Source organism: Pseudopipra pipra, chromosome 8 (assembly GCF_036250125.1).
Source record: "Pseudopipra pipra isolate bDixPip1 chromosome 8, bDixPip1.hap1, whole genome shotgun sequence".
NCBI classification, from domain to species: domain Eukaryota; kingdom Metazoa; phylum Chordata; class Aves; order Passeriformes; family Pipridae; genus Pseudopipra; species Pseudopipra pipra.
In genome coordinates, this window is record NC_087556.1 from 11,370,851 (window position 1) to 11,390,048 (window position 19,198).

The following is a 19,198-nucleotide window of genomic DNA, read 5'->3' on the forward strand; positions in this document are numbered from 1 at the left end:
CTCTAATCCCTTATCACAGCTCTGCCTTGGAGCCAGGCCCACTGTAAACAACCAGTGACCCAGAGACAGGCAGCTTTGTGCCTGACTCCAGTGCTTTTGCTCCTGGGCACCACAAGCAACAGGTAATTAGCCCCTGGTCTCCTGCAGGAAAAAAATGTTGTTCTGCTCCTGCCCTCTCTGGAAAACACTGGTTTTCCTAAGTTCAGCACTGCTTCTTGCAGGTAAGTTATTGCCATACTTGAATATGGTTAACAATTATTAGTATTATTAATAATTAGTATTATAAATTATAAATTAATTTTATAAAAATTAATATTAATAATAATTATTAGTGGCTGTCTTACAAAAATGAAGGACCCTGCTCAGGAACCCAGCCCCAAGAGGCCACAAACGATGTTCAGATTGCTAACTGCTTCAAATAAATCAATATTTGTACAGCTTATTCACATTTGAGCCCTGATCACCTCACGTATACAAGGCAGGACTAGGACTGCAGGATAGTGGCACAATTCCTCTAAATAAGCACTATGATGTGGTATTTGGGGTTTATTGATGTGTCAGGAAGGATTATTACATTGCTAAGTACCTGCTTCTGCTTGTCTTTTAGATTTTACTGAAATCGGAGCTTTTGCCAGTCCAAGTGAATGCAAAAGTGCAGCCATAGATGATGTGAATGAGAGTCTTGAGGTAAGAGCTTGGCTGCACTGGCCACCCCAGGGCCTGCTCTGCACCCCCCTCCTGTGCTGGTAGGCTCCTGCCACCTCTGCCTGGGCTGGTTGGGCAAGCACGACTCATGTACTGCTTTGGAACCGTGCAAAGAACGTGCTGGGGAGGGAGGGGAGGACATGCAGAAAAATATCAGTGTCATTTGCCTTGCCATGTCTTTGGTCCTGCTACTGCTAGACCAAAAAATGTCCTTGTGGATTTATTTTCCAGTTTTGCTTTGCTCTGGATATATATAAAGTGGCTTTAACATAAACAGTATAGGTATATAAATAACAATAGCTAGCTAAGAATTCGTTGACTTCTTTGTTTGCACACATCCACAAACAGATTTTTCTTTTTTTACACACACAAGCATACAGAGTCTGTAAGGTGCCAGCATTCAGAAGATAAGTGTAACAAACCAGTGTTTTATATAGAAATAAAGTACATACAGTTGTTTACAAAGGCATCTTTTCATATATAGGAAGAAAACCACCAAACCACCAGTCCTCTTCTTGAGCTCAATGTGATGGAAAAATCCTATCTAGTCACAGTTTTAAAAGAAAGCCAGATTTCTTCCAAAACATTGTAGGGAGATTAGGATTACTGAAAGCTATACAATTTTCCAGCTGGTTCTTGTTATGTGTTAAGAAAAAAAAGAAAAGGAAAATTATATGACCACTTTAATTAATTAACTCCAAGGCTCCAAGGTTTTTGCTCTTAAACTTAGACATTTTCTCCCTTATCCCCATAGAAATATTCAAAATGCCTTCCTGAAATGATTGCCAAGGGTAAGAAAGCTTCAATCAATTCCCTTGTCTGGACACTGCAAGAAACACTTGATCTCCTGCGCCCTGTTCAAGAGAAATGTGAGTCCCCTCCTGTACCAACACTCCCCTTTGCTGGTTTTTAAGTGGCAGTGGAGAAGCATTAAGAAAATTTGTTCTCCCTGCAGTCATAGTAAGCCAAATATCTGCATTTCTTTGGGGGAAATAAGCAGCAGGAGGTGCAGGTGCTTAACCACTGGGCTGGCAGGGACTGGCGAGGCACAGCAGCACAAATATGAGCAGTCTCTCTGTTCCTGCAGAACAGAGCATGTGAGTCATATTTTTCCAAGAAATATTTGGATAGTTTTGGCCATAATAGTACTGAATGTCAGTGCTGTGAACGCAAATGCCCTTTGAGCCACCTCTAAAGTGTAACTGGTGCTGACACTGTTGTGGTGGATAAATGATGGGAAAATTGGGTGTTTCCAAAAAAATAAAAAGGGAAAAAATCTTCAAACAAGCGAAAATGCTTACTTTGTCAGTCAGCTAGTGGGGGCAGTTATCAATCATACCCAGGTCAAAGAGTTTGCTTGGGAAGGGGAGACTTTTATAATCACTTTCACTCTGATACATAGTTTTCTTGCTTTTTTGTTTGTTTGTCTGTTTGTTTGGGGGTTTTTTTTGTGGTTTGTTTTGTTTTGTTTTGTTTTTTGCTTTTAATCCACTCAAAAGTTTGCAAGCAGCTGCCTCCATGCCCTCTCCCACTGGCCCCAAGAAACGGTGGGCTGGTGTGTGTCACCATCGACAGCGCTCAGTACTGCAAACCCATGTGCAACAAGGTAACATTCGTGGCTTACTGCTGCTATATTGCTGCATCCATGCAGTAATTTACAGCTGTTTATTGTGTAATGCATAATTTTCCTTGCTATGCCTTTTTGTGTTCCTTAGAAGGATTGGTTGTAGTGTTTGTATTGATCTTCGCTGGCTGAATATTTCTTCATCTTACAGTTACCATGACCTATCTTAAGACACTGTTTGCTTATTTGCTCCCTGTCATTGTTTCCCAAGGGTTATGACTTTCAGTTCCTCAGAAGCAGCAGACTGTATGAAGTATGTGGCAATGCCACTGGGTTTTCCTGGACCACACAGCTTGTTGGAGGAAAGGAACTGGCTGTTTGCAACCGTAAGTCTTTCTCAGACGTATCTGTTCATGAGGACAGGAGGCTCTGTCTCTTTTGTTTAAAAAAAAGGAGGAAAGAAAAGGTTTTCTTTCTTGGCACGTGTGACATTTTGAGAGCTAGCTCTGGGCTGGCAAATTGCTGAATAAGAAATCACGTTAGCTTTAAAACTGTCACAAAGGCCTGAGCACTGCCATTTCAGCTTGGGGTAGCAAATATGACACATATGCAATATTTGTGGGAAGATGCACCTTTTTCTTTTTTTTTTTTTTAACAGGAAATTGGTATCACCTTGACACAAACCCCTGTTGCACAAAATCTGTGTGACCCACTGGACAGACAGCAGTAGAATATAAAACTGTTTATCTTGCAGCAGTACTTGAAGAATCTCAGTAAAATTGGCCAGCACCTGCAGTATTCCCTGTGTGTACACAATAAACCCCAGCAGCTGCTCCCCAGCCAGCGTCTTCATGCAGCAGCCCAAGGGTTTTAAGTCTGCTCCCCTTGTGCCCATTGAGCAATCTGTGACCCTAAGCAGGCTGTCTGACTCTGTTGTTATTGCCTTAATTTAAAAATAAATGTGCACATAAATACACAAACAGGCTACCCTATCTCTCCTACGGTTAGTGGAAAAATATTTTACTGTTGACAGTGCCTTGTTGCTAAAGCAGTTGTTTTCTAAGGCTTAACAAAAGTAATCATCTAGGCACTTTTATTCCAAGTTGAAGACTAGTCTACCACTTGTTTAAAGACCAGGACAAGTCTAAGCTAAGTAATTCAGCTGCCTTTTTTTTTTTTTTTTTAATTTTCCTTTTGGTCATCTTTGATCTTTCCAGCCTCTGAGATGGCCATCGGTGGAGCTAAATCTGCCTATTTCCCCAGCAACAGCACCTGTCTGCACACAGTAGCCTTCCCTGAAACTCAGAGAGAGCAGCTAAACATCTTCCTCAAAGAGCTTGCCGAGCAAGGCATTGACAGCTCCAAACGGGATGAGGAGGCTGATTGTATCATCTGCGGTTACTAGCACCAAAAAGCTTGTGCCACAGACCAGCCAGCTGCCTGCAGTCTGACATGGGTATTTTGACAAGAGAAGCAGAGCAGTGAAATCATTCTAAGACATGTAAGCATACAGCTTTTGTTTAGTTAAAGGACTAGAGACCATAGTCATAATATGACCTCAGCTTTGGCGTACAGCGATATAGACTAAATCAAATGACATAGCTCATGGTAGAAGTGTTTCAAAGAAAGTTCACTTTTATGGCTTAAATTTGTCTAGCTGGAATTAAATAAGGATTACAGTTTTTTAATGGATGCAGTCATTATTTAAACACACTAATTGTTATCAGAAATCGTTCTCTGTCAGGGGTCATCTCTGATGAGAAAGGGCCATAGTTCTACTTACTTTTATAGTTGCCAATTAATCACTATTGTTGCTCTGATGAACATTAAAACAATGAATGCCATAACAGTTACTGGTTGTAGGGATGTAATTCTTTATTCATGTGCCTGCTTGACTGGGGTTTAGAACACCAGCAGAAAACCTGTCCATTGTCCACCTGGCACTTGGGGCAAGTGAAGACCAAAGACAGCCCTGGTAATCCAGTTAATTTGTGGAGCTGTAGCTACCAAAGAGATGTGCATGTGAATTATTATGAAATGTAAACAAGAAGCTTAGTTATTGCTTGGTTTTCAGTGGAATCTGTGCTTGGAGTTATATTTTAATTTTCTTCTGTTGAGCAAACACTGAAGCTATAGGTCTGAAGACAGACAGCTCATCTGTTTGTGTTTCCTTTCCCTTCTTTACCTTTTTCCTATTCCTGTCAATCTCTCAGACACAGACAACATAGTTTTGTGCTGCATGATGTATAATTGACCTTTACATCATTAATTGGATAAATGATTCAGATATATATTTACATGCTTATATTTCAGACTTAAAATCCAGTCATTACAAGCAAAAGAAAACAGCAGCTGCTTTTGGGCCCAGGAGCAGACAGTCATATGACAATGAATAGAGCAGATAATTACACCAGCAAAGGGATGATTTGGCTGCTTTGGCTGCTTATAAACCATGCAGCAGTAACTTAAGTCATTGTGTTGGAGACAAAAGTGCTGTAGTCTTAAAGAAAAGCAATGGCTTTTGAATCACTGGTGAGTTTGGTTATTTCTGTCAAACAAATGATCTCTATCAAATGAAATTTTAATGGGTTTGAGTCTTTTCAGCCAGTCCATTAACAGCTGATGCTCAGCTAAAATATCTGGAGGAGTTTCCAGTATATTTTTTCTACTGGTGTTAAAAAACATTTTTTCTCTCAATTATATTAATCTATTCTGGTGACTTCCTAAACCAACCAAAAAAAGAAAACTAATATTGTATTTCATAAGGAAATCAAATCCATTGCTCTTGTAAATGAACAGAAACTATTACATCTGTTTAATTAAATTAATTCTGTGGGTCAGAAATCCTGATAATGAGCATCACATAATGTGGAACAATTAGGCTGGAAAGCTTTAATATGATGTGTCATAAATTTGATATTAAGCTGGAGATTGGGTTGCTGGGTGTTTTTGTTTTTGTTTTTTTTCCAAAAACTTGCAGAGAAACAGTTTTTTTCTATGACCACCATCCAAGTTAATATTTATATATGAGAAAGGGAGGTTGACCCAATAAGCCTCTACAAGACAGTTAAAAACTAAAGTAAACTTAATAATATTATTTCCCAAAGTAAATTTGCATAATTTATTTCAGGCAAACAGTTGCTGCATGTTTGCATTAACCTCACGTTGGTGTCTGGCTGGGCATGTCTGAGCATTGGGCCATCCCTCATGCTCCTGCTCCAGGATGGGGGGGGCTTTGTGTTCTGGCACTTGGATGTTGTAGAGAGAAGAAAACTCATATGGAAGGAAAGACATTAAGAACATTTTAGGCAAGTAAGTTTTCAGATCAGACAAAAGAAGCACAATATGCTTATTTATTGCACCATTCTCTGATTATTTATTTTTTTAGGTTCTGCAATACAACCAGGCTAAAGTACTACCTCCCTAGAGTGTCCTGCATGCTTTTGATAAGTTCACTTGCATAACTGTCAGTCATCTCAGCTAGAAGGCTTTGGTAATATTTACAGTGTAACTATAAACAGGGCAGCTTTCCTGATATTAATTAAGGAAATACAATGCTGCATTATGCTTGCTTCTCCTTCAGGCCATTATAACACAAGAGAAGAACTCAGTCTAGGAACTGAGCCAATAACAGTAATTAAAATATAGCCAAAAAATGAAAGTCAAAGTGCTCAAAACTGTAGTTCACGACGACAAAATTACACCCATTCTCTACTCACAGGAACTAAGCAGCAATAGATGGGTAAACCCGCTGCTTTTGGGTGGATCTTGGGCAGAAAGAGCGATCCTGAGAGATGTGATCGTTCCGAACCATCCTCTGCAGGGATGGGTGGTGTGGCAGCTGTTGGCAGGGCTGGCTCACACCGAGCCGTGCAGGGAGATCTGCGGCACACGCTTCATCCTCCAGAGCACCACGGCAGCGGGGGGCAGGAGCATGAGGAGACTCATGGTCAGCACTGCGGCGAGGATCACCAGCAGGATTTGCCACGGGGCCAGGACTGTTTCCACCGTTATTTCCTCCATTTCAAGAGTCCGAGGCTGTAAAGCAAAGAGGGACACTGCATTATTTTTTTCCAGATGGGACTTATGATCTGTGTAGATGCGTTTGCTTTAGCCAGCCTGGGCTCTCGCCCCCCCGGCGGGTTTTCCTTCTGGCCTTGGGAACGACTCCCTTTCCTTGGCTGCTGGTCCAGGATGACTCCTTCCTTCTCCTTTTCCCTTTTTCCTTTCCGTTTTCCTTTTCCTTTCCCTTTCCTTTGTCCTTTCCCTTTCCTTTTTCCTTTCCCTTTCCGTTCCTTCAACTGATTCTACAATCTTTGATATTTTAGTAGGTCACCAATTCCACTAAATTATGCTAATTAAGTATGCTAAATAAACCCAGATATTTACTATTGAAATTCCAGTATCTTCTACAAACAGGGCTTACAGCTCTCATATTGTCTGCATATGAGAGCTGCTCAGTGAGATACAAAGATGAACTCCCAGGTGCTGAACTCCAGAACTGGAGCTGCAGAACACTTCTTATTTTGCAGAGGTGTGAACATTCTTCTCCCAGGCACATAATTATTTTAATGGAAAACAAGTCAAGAGGCATAAACCAGCAACAGTGATGACTTGTTCTGCTTCATTTTCCACACAGTCAGTGATTTAAATATTTAGCCTTCAAGTGGGGGAAAGCAAGTGCTACTGTGTACTTGTTCTCTAACTTAACTGCCAACTTCGTATTAATAGTTAGAGATAATTACACACAATTTGTTTTCTGAAGGGGGAGGTCATTGCTGCTGCAATGTCCATAGTGTGCCTTGTAATCATGTGCACCTGCAGAAAGGTGAATTTCTCTGCCACTTCTTGTGTTACAAGCAGAGGTAGGAAATGGTAGGAACATGAAAAGTTTTGAAACGTGGATGTCTGGCACAATCATGGACTTGAAATGAGGGTGATGATCAAGAGATAACTATACTGCAAGTTAAAAGCGTCACTTAAAACTCCTTCCTATAAGAGCCAGAAATCAAATTAATGAGTTTGGTACCTAAGAGAAAAGGCTGCATTTCAAGTATATAAAACCTTAGAAAGATCTAATGATGCTGCTTTGATCTCTAGAGGGTTAAACCTTTCAAACCAAGAGTGTATGAAAATTCTCAGAATCATTAAATATTAAAAGAAATTTCATTGAAATTGTTTGTTATAAATATCTCCCTCTACAAATAACACTTGAATTCAGTGCTAATTGTAATAGTTCAGTATTATTCATTTATGCAGGACTTCAGCATTTATAAAGCATGCTGTAGTTTAGTCTGATTAAGTAAAATCTGCATATATTTAGCTTCCTGTGAGTAAAGTCACAGCAGGACAAAAATCTAGCTTAAAATACTTAAAAAAAATTATGAAATTTGGGTGAAGAAATGAAATATGTGAAACCTGGGAGAAGATTTTGAAAAAGAAAGTTATGATGAAGACAGAGAATATTTAATAAGGTAAAAATAGTATAGCACACTACTGGGATTATGCTGATCATGCCTTTAGTTTCACCTCACTTCCAAAGGAAACACGTGATTACAATAAAAGTTAAAATGCAAGAGAATTTTCTCAGCTGTTATTTAAAGGAATCATCAATCACACTTTTCTGGACACAAAGATTTTGACTTTTATATTTTTTCTAATGTCAGATATCACATTCTGACATATGTCTATTATTTTTCTGATTATTGAATGTGTAGCAGAGATGAGTTACCTACATCTGAGTCAAACAGACATTTCTTGTTCTGAAATATTTAGACTTTAAACACATTTGAATTACTTATGCAAACTGATCTAAGTTTAAAAGGAGAAAAAAGCATTGCCCTATGCAATTTACTTGCAGACATAATTCTAACTATTTAGCAAACTATTTTGATATTAGTGAACTTAAAATAAATTATATGAATGGCAACTCTACAGTTTCTTCTTCATATCTTCCCTGCTGACAACCTTTTAACCAAATGAGAAATAATTTAACTATCCCTTTATTTTTGCAGGAATGCCACGAAGCAGTTGAATTTGTGTTGAATTTTTTCACCTTTCTCAACTTGACTACCTGAAATAAGTTCTGGCTTTCTCTAAAACTTGTGTGGCCCTGTAGGTATTCAGATCTTTTCTGTCTACTCTTACCTTCTCAGTGTCCTCAAGGTGTCTTGCACAAAAAATCATGTTGCTTCGTTTGGGTGTCCATCCTCCACCCTCAGGCAGCAAGAGCGGGTGTTAGAGGTGTTCAATCTGCAGAATGAACGAGGGAGGGTGAGGGCAGCGTCCCCTCGCCTGTGTGAGGCTCAGGTGAGCACAGCAGTGTACACAGGTACTTGTTTGTTCAGTGGTACTTGTGTTGCCTCCCACTTGGTGTTCTTAAAGTGGCACAATCCTTTCCAAACAACTGATGAAGCTGGCCTGCCTTGACTGCAGTTTGCTTGGAATCAGCAAAACAATAGCTGGCTGCTCCCACATGCACAAGCTGCTTTAGGAGATAGTCACTTGTAGTGTAAACTGATGGCCTGTTTTTTGCCAGGAAACCACTTGGGCTTTCCGTGTAAATCATTTTATTTACTCAGAAGTGAGTAATCTGATTAACTCATATTCTGACATTATTATTATTATGAATAGCACAGGCAGCTTCAGAGATGAAGGTCACTGCAAATTCAAGGGGTTCATACACCCACATCTCTTCCAACTATGCACGTTCTACAACCTACGTTGCTACTTACAAGCTTAGCTTTATTTACATATCTGAAAAATCACAGCTATGCTCAGGCTGCTGCAGTATCCATTGTACAGAGTAAAGAGCACGTAGAAACATTTTCAGAGGCTTTGCTAAGCCAGCTCTGGCTCTGGTCCATGCTGTTGTGGAGGTGGCATTACTTCCAGTCCCATTACATTCTCAGTCCCTGAGAACTGGCCCTCCTGCCTGAGCACAGTACTGCATCTGGCCCTTGTCTGTTGACAAGGGAAGGTGTGAAGGACAAACTGCAGTCTGGGTCTTTCTACAAATCAGAGGATGCTATACTTCCCTCTCATTCAGATTTAGGAAACAAATTCAGTGTCCAAATCTTGAACCAATTTGTTTTTCAGGCCAAGACTGCTGTTTCCAGTCCTGCCTGCTGTCAGCAGGGTTGCTGGAGGTGACAGTGTCAGGCAGGATGACAAATATTTGCTTTGAGGTTTTTTATGTCCTCACTTAGAACCACAAGTAGCTACAGTGTCTGAACAGGCTCAGCATCTGTAGCTGTGCAGTAACACACAAAGTCCTTTACCCTCTTCCCTGGGAGGAAATGGCCAAAGATGGCGTGGTGATGGAACATTTCTTCTGTGGCACATATTCATTAGACTAACACTGAAGGCAGCCACTTTTTCAGACACCTGCACATATCTCTAATTTTGAGATAACTCTGTAACTCTCTGGAGATAAAAAGGATAAAATAAACTTACCTTGGCTTTAAATGTTTGGTGGTGGTGGTGGGGTGTGTGTCCAAATTAATTCTCAGGATGATGTTAATCATTGTAAACTTCCTAAGCTTTATCGGAACATGAGTGGAAAACTACTATACAAGGCGATGCTCACGATCCTGTTTCCTTGTGCTCATGGCAGAGCTGGTTTCACAACAGGAGTCACGCAAGGCTGAGGACATGGACAGGTGAGCTGGTGGGTGCAGGCAGGTACTGGTGAGCTGTAAAACATTCGTGAGTGAGAATAGAGTTAGAAAGTGCCACAGTGCCTGTGGACTCCTGAGTCCTCGCTTCCCCTCTATGTACCTTTCAGCTATATTAATACAGCAGCCTACCTACATCTCAGATGATATGGGGTTCAGTAGTTTATATTTTGGCTGTGTTGTCCAGAAACAAGGCATTAGTTAACATCTTGCAGATCTCCTTACATACTAAACACATGCATGGATAAACTGAGGACTTTGCTCACATAAGTTTTATCTTTGCATGTGTTGAGATAACTTTACAGCTCTTGGAAACATGGTCCTATTTAGTATGCATTGTGATGAAGGATTTGAATACTGCTGGAGTGAATAATTAAGTAACCTGTGGAGGTAGACCACCTACAGGCACCAAACTGTTCAAGCAGAAAGGTGTCTTGGTTTGAAGTTAGCCCTGTTGCATTAATCATCCTAAGTAAATACCTGTAAGATAAATTGCTTAGCTTGCAGAGAGTAACAGCAAGAATGATTTGCAGGCCCTGACATCAAACACAGGGCTGAATTGTGGCCAGGAAGAGCCATGCCTTGTCACAGAGCAGGTGGTGAGACCTTGTGCTCAAAATAATTTAGTAATTGAATTTAAGCCAGTGCAGGAATGTTGTGCATGGCAAGTTGCTGCTCTGGAATTACAGTGATGTGCAGAGCTACAAGGCTCAAGCAACCCCTTTGCTGGCCCCTGGGTTCACACCAGCTGTGAGCACGCCTTCCCTCCCCAGTTACCTTCATACTTTGACTGTTCTGTCTCCCTGTCACACAGAGGGTAATGTTTCCTTGCTCAGCTGTCCATGACCAAGCTGGAACTAACACAGTGTGAGTGAGTGTGACTGATGGTCAGGCACTTGGATTTACGTGTATGGAGGCATGCCCAGACACTCAACCAGCCTTTGTGCCATGTCATGGAGCTTATGCAGAGCCTTTAACCTGAGCTGGAAAGTGCAGGCTCTGAGCAGCTTCTGCAAGGAGTGTGGAGTATTGGCTGCTTCAGCAGGGTAGGTATCCACCAAGCTTAGCCCTGTGGGCATCTCAGTGAGGGCCTGACAAACAGCACTGTGGTGCCCAAAATTAGTTGTCCCTGAATCTGGGTATAATCTAACTTAAAAAAATTGGCTTTGTCATGGCTCTACTGACCTAAACCACATGGTAACTCCAGTTAGCTCCTGTGTGTTTTCTTCCACACACATCCCATGTGGCATGGAACCTTGGGTTCACTCCTTTGAGTCAGAAAGGGATTAGGAGTTGCTGAAGGGGCTCAGGACTGGTGGCCACCATTTTTGAGGTATATGAAGGCTGAAGACCTGCTGACTCCAAAGTTTCCCATGGGAAATGTAAGGTGGGTGAGTCCCCTATGTGCTCATGGCTCTGTGTCACCCTCTCAGCAGTTCTCATGTCTTCCTTCAAGGGACCTGTTGTGGGTGAGAGTGGCCAAGGAAACATGGGCTTAGCAACAATAGTGGTAGCAGGAGTGTCTGTACAGGTAGTTTTGGTATGGGAAACTTACAGAAAGGGATCACAATACACACGACTTTGAGGCTTATGGGTCAAGGGGTGCTGGAAGATCTTATGGCTGCAAGTCACTTTAGGTATGTGCCCAAGAAATCTACTTTTTGGTCTTGTAATAAATTACCAGTCTAACAGCAGCAGAAACCCATAGGCAGTAGTATTAAGAGACTCAGTGGGCAATGAATAACAAAACAGGCAAAATGGTCACTGGTTTTGTTATATACAATTTCCTCTTTATAGCTGGCATTTGTTTAAAAGATAAATCAGGCTGGGAAAGAGTGAATTTTATTTTTTCATGCTGCATTGTCTGAGTTCACTAGCTACAAATGAAGAGACAACCAAGAGAGAAGCATATTCCAGAAAGCCTGCCAGAGAGCAGCAAGGGAAGCACTAAAACTGGCAGACAATAAGGCGATTCTGGTTGCACCTTTTGTCATTCCAAGTGCCATCAGTGTACATCTCCACACATCCCTCCTCCCCTTTGCCAGAAGGTTCATTTAAATGCCAGTTAGTATAGCTCAGCTTTGTACCATCCAGAAACTGGAATTTGCCTGGAATAAGAGATTCCTTTACCCCTAGGTAGGCGTAGGTATTAAAAGTTTTCACAAAGTACTGAATGGCATCATTCTCGCCCGGGTTCCTCGGAGCAGCAATAGACCCTCCAGCTTCTTTGCATTTTTGCAGCGTAGTATTGAAATCAGCCCTTTCCCCACTGGTAGCAAATATTTTTCCTCCAGATTCCGTTATCATCTTTTCCAAGCGGAGGACTGCAAGATGAGGTGAAAGCTGTTAAACTGTTGTGCATTGTTTTGTGGTGACTTCACTGCCAATTTTAACTCCTGCTATTTTGCTCCATAACTTTAGATTAAACTCAGGAAAAGATAAAGGAAAGGTGAACTTGAAATCAAAGCTAAAAAAAAGGAAGGAAAAAATTTAACCCCCAAAAGCCAGAAGAAATCTGAAAATGAGGAGAAGGGAAAAAGGGAAGAAGTACATAAATGCACAGTGCTTCACAGGTTGGAGAAGGAGGGAAGGAAGTGAGGAATTCTACATTTGGAAGAAGTATATGACTTTCTTTGAGACTCTCTCTAAGACTCTGAGATGGTTTGCAGTATACAGATGTCCTTGACATTTGGTGTTATGTGCTTGAGTGAGTAGGATCTTAGATGTGATCTAATTGTGATTGTTTTGGTATGTTTTCAGTGTTCAGTTTATTTGTCTGTTGGGAGCATGAGGTGCCCATGGAGCAGTTCAGCATAGGTAGGGGTTTTAATCTGTTTCATTTCTGACTTGCTTGCACTCCTACTTCAGAACTGGTACCCAGGCATCCCCTACTAACTATGAAAATCTAATCCCCCATCCCCCCATTTGAGAGTTATCATGCATGATATAAACAGATATAAATAGAATGTAACAAAATTGGAGAAAATACTGCCTTTTTCCTAAGAAGCCATTTTTGCTCATCTTGTCTATCCCCACTAATCAAGTTACAGCAGAAAGTAAAGGCAGATAAAATACCTCCTTCCAGTCTGGAAATCCGACGTTCCAATTGATGATTAATGTCTCCCATTTCACCATCAGCCACCGGTATGGAAACTATGAACAAAAGCAGCTATTATATGCTTTGTGTTACAGTTTGAGTCTTGGCTTTCAAGATAAAGCACAGGTTAATCATGGAAAATGAATGTGAACTTTTAAAATGTTTGACATAGTTTAGTTTACTGCTGTGTTTTAAATAGGGGATATCTTTGTACATTGATCTTTGTAAGGATAGGGGATATGTTCCTGGAAATTACCTGTTTATGGAAAACTGGAATTGGTAAACTGAGTTAGTCTTCCCTCTAAGTGATTGAGCCACTCCACTCAAAACGCTGGCACTTGTGCCATAGGTTTAGCTGATTTTTAACTGTGTCTAGGGACTGAATCCTTGATAGAATTCTTTAAGCTGTTCAAGCACTTTCTTGCAGCTCCAGCCTAAGCACTTCACAGCAAGTTCCTTCTGCTATGGAAAATTATAACCTTTTCTTTGTGGATTGAACCACTGCATCATTAAATAGGAGAGATTTAGATATCTTACTTCATACAAAGAATTAATAAAGATCTGATTATTTTCTCTCAAGTAGAACCTATGTCAGATTATGTAAGATAGCACTGAGTTTACCAAGCATAAAAATGGAACACAGCAGATAAAAATAGAGATGGTAACTTTACGTACTTGGTCCTTCATTTGTTTCACCTCCAGTCAAATACTTGAAAATATATGAAAAAAATCCTGCAGGTGTACCTTGGGCACATACTGGGAGCAGGAAAAAAGCTACTCCTAAGATTTTGTGGAACAGCTGTGGAGACAGCATCATTTAAAGCCAAAGGTAAAACAGACTGGTTGTCTCTCCAGTGTAGAGTCCTGTATTGAAAAAAAAAAAAGAAAAGGAGGGAAATGTTTCAGAATTTTGCTGTCTGGGTGTGAAGTTTTCTGTATGTTAAGCTTTGCTTACAGTGACATGAATGCCATTAATGTAGTTACAAAATTAGCTTATTTCAAATCATTAAAATATTTTTCCAAAAGACAGTCTGCTACTCTACAAAAGTTCACAGAGCAAAAACCCAAAACATCCCTTTCAGAGCTCTTCTTTGTACAACAGATATCATTATATGCCATTGTGCCCCATGGAAAAAGCTGTAGTTTCAATTTTAATTTTACAGGAGATCAACAGACACATGGTTGCTTTAGCAAGAGAAAGTTGGTTTAGGACAAACTGGATCAAGCTGTCTTTATCAATTGGTTTAAGAACAAAACAATTTTTAAAGCTCATTCTTCCATTGCAGCATCCATTTTTAACATATCTTCACAGCAGGTGACATGGTCTATAAAAATAGGTGAAAGTGATAATAAAAATGTTGAGCCATAAATCAGAAATGGAAAATTTTGTAATAGTTTAATAGATTCAACGAAATTTAAGCAAAAACTTATTGAAAGATGTTCAACTTACCTAGCAGCTCCAATACGAATTAAGAAAGGCTTATTAAATGGTCTAATTTATAGGGCATGTAACTTGAGATTCATCTTCTTACTTACAGGAAATACAAAGAACATGTCATCTGATATGAATTTGCATATGATTTTCTTCAAGAGGCAAACATACTTAAAATGTGAGGAAAATACTTGAAGGTACTTTTTTAATTTGTAGAAACACTTTCACACTTTTTAAAACACCAAACCTAAAGCAGAACAAAGCAATTTCTCAATACATATTTGAAATACCTGATGTTTCCACAGAATGGCTGTGTAAATGTTAAATTGGAAATGTCACTGAAGATAAGCCAAAACAAATTCACCTGGAATAAAATATGAATCATCATTCTCATTACAGACCAAGGCATAAAGGAGACAGCTACAGAAGCACATACTTAAATATCTTACAGAATACTCCAGGGGAAGTTTATAGATCGTAAATAACAGTTTTCTCCAACAGAACAATGACCTTTCAGTGAAGGAAAAAGCTGCTCTACACCAGCCTTGTGAGTACAGAGGCCTCAGGATGAGGAACATCACTGGTGCCTTGCCAAGCATTTTAGAGTTATTCCCAGCTGAGAGTTGGTTCTATTTAATGGGGACTTTCAGGAAAGCTGTTTGAGGCTGTGCTCCAGTTCAAACAAGTAAGATGTGGTCGTACCATCCTTGTGGTGTCAGGCCAGCATCCTGATGTTGCAACAAGGCTAACAGCCAAGACAGTTGAGGAATAAAGTGCTTTGAGACTAGAGGGGGAACGTGAGCAGTATCCATATTGGTCTGAGGTGCTACTGGATCACCTCCACAGGCACTCTGCTCTGTGCCCTGCACGTTCAAACTTACTTCAACAACAGATGTAGAGTCCTTTGTCCTCGGTGGTGTGCCCACAGATGCCTGACTAGTTCCTGCAGCACTGTTTATTGAGTGCCCTAGAAAAGGCACCAGTCCTGTGAAAAATAAATAAGCAGTACTCAGTTGTACGTATCTTGACAGAAGAGGGTTGTTTTAAATTTGCATGAGTAACCTTTGTTTAAAGTTTCTTGTTAAATTTCAAGTTTCTTAGCTTTTGAGTGCTTGATGTAATGCTTTTCATAACCTTCTGGCAGAGGTTTTCTAATTGTTTTTTTTAAAAAAAAACCCACCAAAGCCAAAGAGAGAACATGAGACAAGCCATTACCTGGGTTCTAAATGAGCAAGGTCACTGGCAGAACCCTGGCCTTTGCATCCGTGGTGAGAACAACTTTAGCATTTCAACTGCACCTGGAAGAAACCACAGGTTAGGTAAATGTGAGAAGAGGATGAGGTTTGGCCTGCATTAGTGTGTTTCCCATGCTGACTCATGGCCTGGGAAACCTGGAGGGAGACAGAAATTTTCTTGTGATAGACTCCTGAGAAAAACTGCTGTAGTTTTGATAAATTATAAACTCTCCTTCTCTGGATTTTCATCAGCATATTAATAACATGGAGCAAGCTAAAATAGATACTTAAATATACCTGTATTTCTGCTATGCTTGTTTATGATTTCCTAATAGAATATTTTATACAACTATCATAACTTGTAAACTATTTTCTGATCTTCCTCTGAGCCACATATCACAGAAGCCCAGGAAGATTCAAGGACACAGATCTGATAAAGAACAAAAAATTTTTGAGTAGAGAAGCAACTTTTCTTCCGTGTTTCCACATCTACCTTAAAGGGTTTTATGATTTCAGTGCTAGTGAAGCAAAGGAAGGATATTCCGGGAGTAGGTTGTGTTGCACAATGTAGGCAGGTTACGTGCAAAACATGCTAAGGACAAATGTTGTCCTTAGCAAACATTGGTCAATGCTGCTTTCTTAGCTGGTTCGAGAAATACAGACACTGGAGTTGAATTTCAGTTGATGAAAGTGGCTGTGTGTTCCTTCCAGTAAATCTGTTTGTTAGCCTTTCCTTTGTATATTTAGCTTCCTAAAAGTAAGTTCTTTTCCTTCATAGTGTTAGCCACACCTCAGATAACTTAAAAAATTCTTTCCTTATTTTCTGTTTGTATTTAAATGCCCCCAACCCCATCCATATTTTCTGTTTACATTAATATTTGTGCTGCTCTGCTGTTGTTTCCATCCTATCTTGTCCTGTGTTTTCTGCATTTCATTTTCTTTTCCAAATCAGCACCAGACTGCCCCCAGCAGCTCCCTTCTGTCTGGAAATATCAGGAAGAGCACAGAGCATGTAAGACCTGGTGTCTCCCCTTCTCAGAGTACAGCTGAGGTTAATTTTGCTAAGCATTAAAAACAGGAAGCAAATAATTCAGCAAGATATGGACACCCGGGATGGCAAACTTCAACATGGGGGTTTTTGTTTTTGTTGTTTTTAAAATTGTAAGCAGCATTTTAGAGCAGAAAGTCCTCATTTTACCTGGAGATGCTGTGATCAGTGCACATAAATGCTGCTGTCATCTTGCTCTGTTGACTTAAGTTATGTATGAAAGATCCAAGTGGTCACTAGATGTCTCTGATACGTCACTCAGTGCAGCTCAGCTGAAAAACACAGAAAGAAATCAAGTTTTGTCTTTATAGCAAATAGAAAGCAAGACAGTATCTCATATCTTCAATAGTTGTTGATGGCAAAATAGCATTCTACTGGGAAAGAAATCAAAACCTCATGGTTATGAACCAGATGAAACTATTATTCCATATATTTTGTTGTTGTCCTCCTTTATCTGCAGAAGGATAAATTCACTCAAGTCTTTACTACCATAATTACCACTGCCACAGGCTCCTCAAGGGTTAAAGTTCCCTTGCCTTCCTGTACTGTTCACCTCCTGAGCAAAAGGGCAGAGATGAGTGAAAGTTTCATTCCAGGTTTCACCTGGCATCACACCTGGATTATCACCCTTGAGCCAAATTCTGCCAAGCCTGAGTTTCCTAACAGGCACTTCAAATAAAATCCAAGTCCCCTTATCATTTTTTAAGGTGCTACTATAATTTCCAGGTATCCTGTATCTATTGTGCTTTAAAATCAGGTATGTTTGTATAACTGGAGGTTAATATGATTTTATAACAATGTGTTTCAACTTCTGGTAATCCCTTATCACTTGCAATCAGATACTCTGAGGTCCAGACAAATATGTCTCTTGCACCATTACACAATACTCCCAAGAACATTGTTTTCCTCTGGTTCATAGGCATGGTAATAAGGCCATTAGTCTTTCTGCCACTTCTCAGGGTGGTTTCAAAACCAGCTAACAAATTTCCTGGTGGCAAGTATTTCTTCTCCTATTTGCCCTTATTGTTCTTCTGAAGAAAAGCTGCAAATAAATGGAAAACACAGATGAAACTTTACCCTTTCTTGTGGTTGTGGCACTACTACTAGGATATTGCAGCAGCAAGCACTGCTGTTTTTCCACCATATAAGTTCTTTTTTTTCTGGAAAAGAACAGAACAGTAGTGCAATTATTCTTTAAACTTGGCCTAAAAAAAACTGCAAGAGGCACAGCCCACAATTTATACAAGATAAGGTAGCTCTGCCAGCCTGTGTCACAATCCTGTCAGTTATGTTCACATAAGGCTGAATATGAACTCAATTTTCTCAAGAACCATGAGGCTTGCTTGTTTTTGAGGGTTTTTTTAATCAAATTTCTAAAAAAATCAGGAAGTCACAGAAAAATTCTCATTTGCTGTAATTGAAGGTTAATTTCTTCACATATGGTAGGGATTGATGGGAGCTGGTGTGAGCTTTTTAAGTGCTCAAAATTGCTAATAGTATTCTTAAACTAAAACAACTAAATAAATTATACCATTATAAAAGAAGACATAACTGGACCAGAGAGAATTCTCTCCGAAATAAATATCCATAGTTTTTATGGCCATGGCCTCACTTTTAAATATACTGTAATAACAATTGTATTCAATTCATCTTATGTGAGACACAATCCATTTGCTTCAAAAGGGGCTGAATTTTTGCCATCCTTTTACTTATACTAAGATCTTAATTCTTAAAATTGGCCTCTATAGCCAATGAGTAACTTATTTTCTAATTTAAACATCTTACCTTTACATTGCATTTGTGTAGCAAATTATTATAAACTAAGAAAAAAAGACTAACCTGGATTTTTCCTGGTCTGATCATTATAAATCAGGGATTATTGTTGCTCTTTGCACTTCTAAAAAAAGATTTTATCAAAGTTATATATACTACCATAACAGAACACAGAAACAATTTATTCTGTTTCTTCTTGTACCCAACCTCTCCATCCATTAAAAAAAATCCATTAATACGTAAATGGAAGATTCAGATCTTTCACAAAAAATAGACCAAAATTCTGGTGTTTTAAACAGCATTTTTGGGTAAAAATTGATAGGGTTATACACAAACACAAAAAAAGCTATCTAAAAGAAAAAAATAACCATTTCTGGATAATTTTCCTCTGTGGAACTGCAAAGAATAAGCAACATTCTACTGAGTATCTACCTTAATTGCCATGTATGAAACCCATGAGATATAAACACATTCCAGGCTTGTCTGTAGACTATTGCTTTTATTAGGGAATTTTATTTCTTCCACATGTGGTGGTTGACACTGGACTTTTTTTTTTCCTCTGGAGTTCATGAAAGTTAGGAGATGAAAGTCCATGCAAAAGAACATGGGCATAATTTTTTATGAAGAAGGCAGGGAACTGGCAGAAGTCCCTTTGATATCTTCAGTTT

The 19,198-nt window shown here is 39.6% G+C and overlaps 2 protein-coding genes and 1 long non-coding RNA gene across 3 annotated transcripts; 1 reads left to right on the plus strand and 2 right to left on the minus strand.

The window, feature by feature from the left end:
* The first annotated feature begins 2 nt into the window (after positions 1-2).
* LOC135417898 (uncharacterized) lies at positions 3-5,097 on the plus strand. Its single transcript, XM_064662540.1, has 6 exons — positions 3-221; positions 608-687; positions 1,460-1,574; positions 2,205-2,311; positions 2,541-2,655; positions 3,487-5,097. Exons 1-6 carry the CDS (start codon positions 155-157, stop codon positions 3,672-3,674), a joined length of 672 nt encoding a protein of 223 aa, XP_064518610.1. The 5' UTR covers positions 3-154; the 3' UTR covers positions 3,675-5,097.
* A 521-nt stretch (positions 5,098-5,618) lies between these two features.
* On the minus strand, positions 5,619-8,909 carry LOC135417902 (uncharacterized). Its single transcript, XR_010432261.1, has 2 exons — positions 8,417-8,909; positions 5,619-6,307 (listed from the first exon to the last, which is right to left on the minus strand). It is a non-coding gene; the product is annotated as an uncharacterized LOC135417902 (long non-coding RNA).
* Positions 8,910-11,713: 2,804 nt separating this feature from the next.
* On the minus strand, positions 11,714-14,476 carry LOC135417899 (pulmonary surfactant-associated protein A-like). Its single transcript, XM_064662541.1, has 3 exons — positions 13,718-14,476; positions 13,021-13,098; positions 11,714-12,269 (listed from the first exon to the last, which is right to left on the minus strand). The coding sequence occupies exons 1-3, from the start codon at positions 13,857-13,859 to the stop codon at positions 11,893-11,895; spliced, it is 597 nt and encodes a 198-aa protein (XP_064518611.1). The 5' UTR covers positions 13,860-14,476; the 3' UTR covers positions 11,714-11,892.
* Positions 14,477-19,198: the final 4,722 nt, after the last annotated feature.

Coding starts and splice junctions, on each gene's coding strand:
- LOC135417898 (XM_064662540.1), top strand. CDS start 155: ATGTTGTTCTGCTCCTGCCCTCTCTGGAAAACACTGGTTTTCCTAAGT. Junction 222..607: donor TTCAGCACTGCTTCTTGCAG/GTAAGTTATTGC, acceptor CTTGTCTTTTAG/ATTTTACTGAAATCGGAGCT. Junction 1,575..2,204: donor GCGCCCTGTTCAAGAGAAAT/GTGAGTCCCCTC, acceptor TCCACTCAAAAG/TTTGCAAGCAGCTGCCTCCA.
- LOC135417899 (XM_064662541.1), bottom strand. CDS start 13,859: ATGATGCTGTCTCCACAGCTGTTCCACAAAATCTTAGGAGTAGCTTTT. Junction 13,099..13,717: donor TGAAACAAATGAAGGACCAA/GTACGTAAAGTT, acceptor TTTTGTTCATAG/TTTCCATACCGGTGGCTGAT. Junction 12,270..13,020: donor GATTTCCAGACTGGAAGGAG/GTATTTTATCTG, acceptor CTCATCTTGCAG/TCCTCCGCTTGGAAAAGATG.